This window comes from Gopherus flavomarginatus, chromosome 1, assembly GCF_025201925.1.
Source record: "Gopherus flavomarginatus isolate rGopFla2 chromosome 1, rGopFla2.mat.asm, whole genome shotgun sequence".
NCBI classification, from domain to species: domain Eukaryota; kingdom Metazoa; phylum Chordata; order Testudines; family Testudinidae; genus Gopherus; species Gopherus flavomarginatus.
Genome location: NC_066617.1, coordinates 372509787 through 372516194, shown reverse-complemented (window position 1 = coordinate 372516194; position 6408 = coordinate 372509787). Strand labels below are relative to the sequence as shown.

The following is a 6408-nucleotide window of genomic DNA, read 5'->3' as shown; positions in this document are numbered from 1 at the left end:
TTGTTTTGTTGTTTCCCTTCAACTTAGAATAAGATCACTCGGTCTGGCTGTTTTCTCTGGCAGGGCGCTGTGCTGTTGCAGCCATGTGTGTCCCAGGATATTAGACAAACTGGGGGAGGAAATAGCTTTCATTGGATCCAAATTCTGTTGATGAGAGAGACCAGCTTTCGACCTTACGCAGTGGAAGTACATAATAAAAATATCCCTACAGGTCCAATGAAAACTTGGGTGTAATTTCGAAATCTCAAAGCATTTTCTGTGTCCTGCTTTAGCTCAGCAGGGAGCTTCTCCTGCACCATCGATGAAACACATAGATCACCCATTTCAGGATCTCTTTTCTGGTCACCCCATAAATGATGGGGTTTAACATGGGGGGAATGAGCACATAGAGGTTGGCCAGTAGGATGAGAATATAACCTGGGACGATTTGCCCAAATCGATGTGCAAAAATGGGTAAAAAGACTGGTGTGTAGAACATCAGTATGACACAGAGGTGGGAGCCGCAGGTGCGGAGAGCCTTGAGCCGGGCGTCCTTCGATGGGAGTTGGAAAACGGCCCTGAGGATCAGCCCATAAGATACAGCAATGAGCACAGCATCCAAGCCAATTACTAAAGTAGCCACAACTGTACCATACCAGAAATTGACTGTGATGTCGTCGCAGGCCAGCCGGGCTATGTCATCGTATTCACAATAGGTGTGAGGCAGGAGGTTGGTTCCGCAGAACTTCAGCTGCTTCACGAGAAAGATGACGGGGAAAATGAAACAGAAACTTCTTGTGACAACTGCCAGCCCCATCTTCCCGGTCACAGACTTGGTTAGTATGATGGTGTATCTCAGGGGGTCACAGATGGCAACGTACCGATCAAACGCCATGGCCAGCAGGATGGCCGACTCAGCAATAAAACTGACATGGATGAAGAACATCTGGGTCAGGCAGGCAGCAAAAGAAATTTCCCCTGCTCCAAACCAGAATACAGCCAGCATCTTGGGCACTGCTGTGATAGATAACAGCAGATCAACAGCAGCCAGCATGGACACGAATAGATACATGGGCTGATGGAGGCTTTGTTCTGTTAGTATGATGAATAGTAGGAGAGAGTTCCCAAAAAGTGTCACAATGTACATCAGACAGAAGGGGATGGAGATCCAGACATGAGACTCCTCCATACCTGGGATGCCAGCCAGGATGTAGGTCACGGGGGCAAAAAAGGTGTGATTGTCAGCTGGCATCATGCACCATCACTTGGATCTTCTATTCAATTTCCAGGAACTAACAACAAAAGAGACAATCAGTGAGAAGGTGAGTGTCGGCTAGGACTGGACTGCATTTGTTACAGTGTGATGGGTTCACCCGGGGGGGGGCACATGGAACTGGGGTTTCATTGAGCCCTCTGACCCCCCAGTCTGTGCCCCCCTCACACTGTGCTGCTGTGACAAGCTGCAGACCTGCTCCCCATCTTACACTTACACCAGCATCCACACACGCAGGGACACACCCCGCTGCAGTTACACGCAGACTCTAACCAGCCACTGCATGAACCAACAATAGAGAGGCTGCAGCCAAATTAACCACCAGCTTCCCAGATTCGTACCCCCCACTAGAGTGTAAACCCAAAATGTTACAGTCTTACCCTGTGCAGAGAACTGTACAGCGTAAGCTCATAGAATTCCCCCCCTCCCTGAACGTGGAAAGGAATATACAACAGCCTCCGCCAGTCGAGCTTTGATTTTCCCAGGCACTTCATTCCAACTCACTAGTGTAGATAAAGCCAAAACAAGTTTATTAAGTACTAAAATAGTTTTTAAATGGTGATAAGTGACACCAAGCAAATCAAAGCAGATTACCTAGCAAATAAACAAAAATGCAACCTAAGCTTCATATAAAATCTTAAAATCTATTTTTTGTAGTTAAAAAACTTGTTCTGTTATAATGTAAAGCAGTGAGCTTTGACTGAAGTGCTTGGGGAAAATCTCAGCTTGGCTAACCCAAGTGTGCATGGCTCTCTTCATATGGAGGGAGAGGCCTACCGGGTATTAAACACACAGACTGCCCAGATTTGACCAGGGCAGGATGGTACTGCTCTGGGGTCCCAGCCTGGACAGCTGGTGGTTAAAGAGTCTGTGTCCAATTGCAGCTGGGTGTGTCTCTACCTGTAAGAATGCTGGTGAAAGTGAAGGAAGGAGGGCTTTGCAGCTTGTCAGAGCAGTACAGGGTGAGAGGGATCCCAGGCTGGGGGTCAGCGGGGTCAGTGATACCCCAGTTCCAGATAGTACTCTGGGGCTACCCGTCACAATCATTATCAAAGCAGCCCTTATAATCGGTTGCTCCTGGATTATACAGTTTGTACATTTACGGCTATGCTGCTTGAAGTCAGCTAATTTCTGCCAAATGGAATGGACCGAGTCCTGGGGTCCTTATTGATTTTCATGGAAGTGTTGCCTGAGTGAAGGCCTCGGGAATGTTATAGGGCCTGAGGGGGTTTCCAATGAGGTTTACTCTGAACAGACACATAACCAAGAATGTCCCAGTCCAGAGCCCACTGAGTTCAGCAGCAAGATCCCCAGTGACCCCTTGGGGAGCGGATCAGGGTAACTCGGCGACCTCTTCCCAGCACCGAACCTCAGCGCAGTCACAGGAGCGTATCTCAGAGCCCCGGCTCCCGTCCTGCCCCTGCAGTCAGAATTACACACCCCCATTCTACCCAACCTCAGCTCAACGTTTCCTAGGTTTCATGTTTCCATTCTCCCCTTCACAGATTCATTCCATGCAAACGACTCACCAGGCTCCGGCCCCAGCTGGGGAGGAGGAATCTCTGCCTGTGACCGGGTCAGAGAGCTGCAGGTGGCAGGGAATCTGCACTGACCGGGGCTGAGGTACAGGGATATTTATATTGCTGCCCTGGGAATCCCAGGACGGACTCAGAGCCAGCACGGAGCCCCAGGGACCTGCCTCTGTGACTGTGGGGAAGAGAGGAGAATTAACCCTTTACTCCTCTCATTTGTTTGATCTGCATCAGAGGGGTAGCCGTGTTAGTCTGGATCTGTAAAAGTAGCAAAGAATCCTGTGGCACCTTATAGACTAACAGACGTTTTGGAGCATGAGCTTTCATGGGTGAATACCCACGAAATGATGCATCTGATGAAGTGGGTATTCACCCACGAAAGCTCATGCTTTGCTGCTTGTTTGATCTGATCATTTCTTCTTTTGTACGTTATTTAGACGCTGAGGCCCTGGCAAAAAGCCCCCTTTTCTTTGCAGTCCTGACAAACTCAGTACACCACACACAAGTCTCATGGAATGTTGACCCATAAAGAGTAGTCTGTAAGGTGTGTGCAGAAAGCTTGTAACTTGTCAAGCTTCAAAACTATTGCAAAATGCATGTCCAGGTAATAGTTAACAAATAACATATTGATATTGACAGTGAGCTTTACGGACTTGGAGTAGAGGGCATAGTGTGTCTAGCTGATGGCACTTCCAGGAGGGTGTTGTCACCCCACCCTAGTTAGCTGGGGATGTAATGCCAGGCTCAGTTCTCCAGCCTTGCTCCAGCCCAAGATTATCAGTGGAAAACCACCAGAGACAAATGCAGTCAACGCCACTTGGAGGTAAATGAAGGAACATTACAACAGACAGAATTGCTCTGTCTACAGGGGCGAAATTAATAATAAATTCTTATTTGTACGTGGACAGACTTTGGGACCCAAAAGAGCCTCCCCCAGTCAGCCCATGTGCGCTCCCTGGCCTCCACTGCCCAGACTCTGGCAGTGATTTAAAAGGAACCAGGCGCCGGGAGAGAAGAGTTCCCAGAATTAATGACCACACACATTTTGTAAGGGAGAGTGACTCCCATGGATCGGGGTTTACGCCAATCTCTGTTAGAGATAAGGATGGGATGCAGGGTGTGAGGGGAAGATTATCCCATATCCCCTCATGAGAGATTCTCACAGCTTCTTCTGAAGCATCTGGTGCTGGCCGCTGCTGGAGACAGGCTACTGGGCTAGATGGACCCGGCTCTCATCCAGTCTGGTGGTTTCCATGTTCCTCTACCAAGGTGCAAGGTTGACCTACTGCACAGCGCCTACGTTCTGTGATAATTGCTGTTTAACAACAACTGGAGCTGGAACTTTCCAAAAGCGAGCTGCTGATTTGGGAGCCCCCAACCTAGGACACACCTCAGCCAAGATTTCAAGAGGTGCTGAGCTCTCTCAGCTCCCACTCTCTGCCACTGGCGTGGCGGGTGCTCAGCAGCTGTGAAAAACCAGACCCTGGATGACACAAGCTCAGCATCCAAACAGGAGTGGTGGATAGGGATGCCAATTTTCCAGCTGCAGAGAACTGAACACCCTTGCCTTGCCCCTCCTCTTCTCCGAGGTCCTGCCCCCTGCTCCCTCCATCCCTGCTCCCTCCCTCACTCACTGTCCCCCACCCTTGCTCACTCGCTCAAGGGTTTGGAGGTACAGGAGGAGGTGAGGTCTCCGGCTGAGGGTGCAGGATCCAGGGAGGGGCCAGGAAGGAGGAGTTTGGCGTATGGGAGTGGTCTCTGGGCTGAGGTAGGGGGCTGGGGTGCAGGATAAGTTTTGGGGTGCAGGTGGTGCTTATCTCTAGATGGCTCCTGGAAGAGTCCTGCGTGTCCCTCTGGCTCCTAGGCAGAGGCACAGCCAGGAGATGCTGCATAGTGTGTGCTGTCCCAGTCCAGAGGAGCTAACCCTGCAGATCCCATTGGCCACAGTTCCCAGCCAATGGTAGTTGTGGGGCTGGCACTTGGGGCGGGGAGAACTTGGGGAGCCCCCTGGCCGCCCCCTGCCTGTGACCGGACATGCTGGCTGCTTCTGGGAGCCCCTCAGAGCCAGGGTAGGCAGGGAGCCTGCCTTAACCCCACTGCGCCGCCATCCAGATTTTTAACGGCCCAGTCAGAGTTGCTGATTGCATCTGTCAGTGAGGGGCTGAGTCAGAGAATTTCTCTTCTCAGCGCAGACTTGATTTGGCAGCAATAGTAAAGGGCGCCAGGAGAGAAGGCAGCCAAGGGTCTCTTTGACTTTTCCTCCATTACTGTCTGGGGATCACGGACCACGGGTCTTGAATATCAGTCTATATGGCCCTTAGGCACTAGTACACACCTGTGACAATGTTGGTTTTTCCTCCTTATTATGTTGTATGCAAGCTTATTTGGGTCTTACAATTTTGCATGAATACTGTGTGTGCGTCAGTCTCTCTGTGTGCGGTACCAGTGCCTCGGTGGTGGGAATAAGGGTGTGAGACTTTTCTGCTGAGGCCCTCGGGGTCAGGTGAGGCGGCTCCAGCTGCCTGCACATAGCAATGGCCGGTGCCCTTCATCACCTGTGACCCAGGAGCAGGATGCAACCAGGTGACCCTTTGCCTGGGAAGGGAGACAAAGAGCAGGAGGAGGAGGAATGTGCACATTGGAGGTTGGGCTGGTGGAATCTGGGCAATCCGTTGTGGGGGCCTTGGAGAGAGGGGAGTCTGGGGTGTCCGGCCCAGGGTCCCTCCAAGATGGACTTTGCTGAAAGTCACTGATTTCTCTGCTAACAAGCTCTGTTCTACATTCTGTTCCTTCTACAAATACACCTTCTGTTTTACACGCTGGCTGAGAGTCACGGCTGACTGCAGAGTGGGAGTGCAGGGCCCTCTGGCTTCCCAACAAACTCCTCCTTCACCATGGGGGGTTTCACCATGACTCGGATGATGCACGGGTTGGCGGCATTGACTGGGCAGGTGTTACAATGCTGGTTCTGGTGGGACCCAACTGAGAGTGCCAATTTAGGACAAATTGCTTAAAGCAGGGCAGTTACAGTCCAAGGCTTGGGATTTTCCACCCTTAAGGCAAACCAAACCAGCCAGACAGAGTGGACTTTGGTTTCACCCCACTGGCTCACCACAAGTCACACAAGCAATTCCCTTCGACACTCCAGTTTCCCAGTCTCACCACCAGTTCCACTCGTTATGGGAACAAATGGTGATGAAAACCAACGCCCCAGAAAAAGAAAAAAGGTTCTCCCGATCCCAAAGGACCAAGGCCCAGACCCAGGTCAATATAAAATCACATCCTACCCACAAATAATGCTGTTGCCAGTTCTTTAGAATCTAAAATCTAAAGGTTTATTCATAAAAGAAAAAAGATACAGATGAGAACTAGAATTGGTTAAATGGAATCAATTACATACAATGATGGCAAAGTTCTTAGTTCAGGTTTGTAGCAGTGATGGAGTAAACTGCAGGTTCAAATCAAGTCTCTGATGGGTCATCAGTCCTTTGTTCAGAGCTTCCATTTGTAGCAAAGTCCCTCCAGAGGTAGGAAGCAGGACTGAAGACAAGATGGAGATGAGGCATCAGCCTTTTATAGGCTTTTCCAGGTGTAAGAACCTCTTAGTTCTTACTGTGGAAAATT

The 6408-nt window shown here is 50.2% G+C and overlaps 1 protein-coding gene across 1 annotated transcript; it reads right to left on the bottom strand.

Moving 5' to 3' along the window:
- Window positions 1-268: 268 nt before the first annotated feature.
- LOC127047227 (olfactory receptor 52B2-like) lies at window positions 269-1234 on the bottom strand. Its single transcript, XM_050945333.1, has one exon. The coding sequence runs from the start codon at window positions 1232-1234 to the stop codon at window positions 269-271; it is 966 nt and encodes a 321-aa protein (XP_050801290.1).
- Window positions 1235-6408: the final 5174 nt, after the last annotated feature.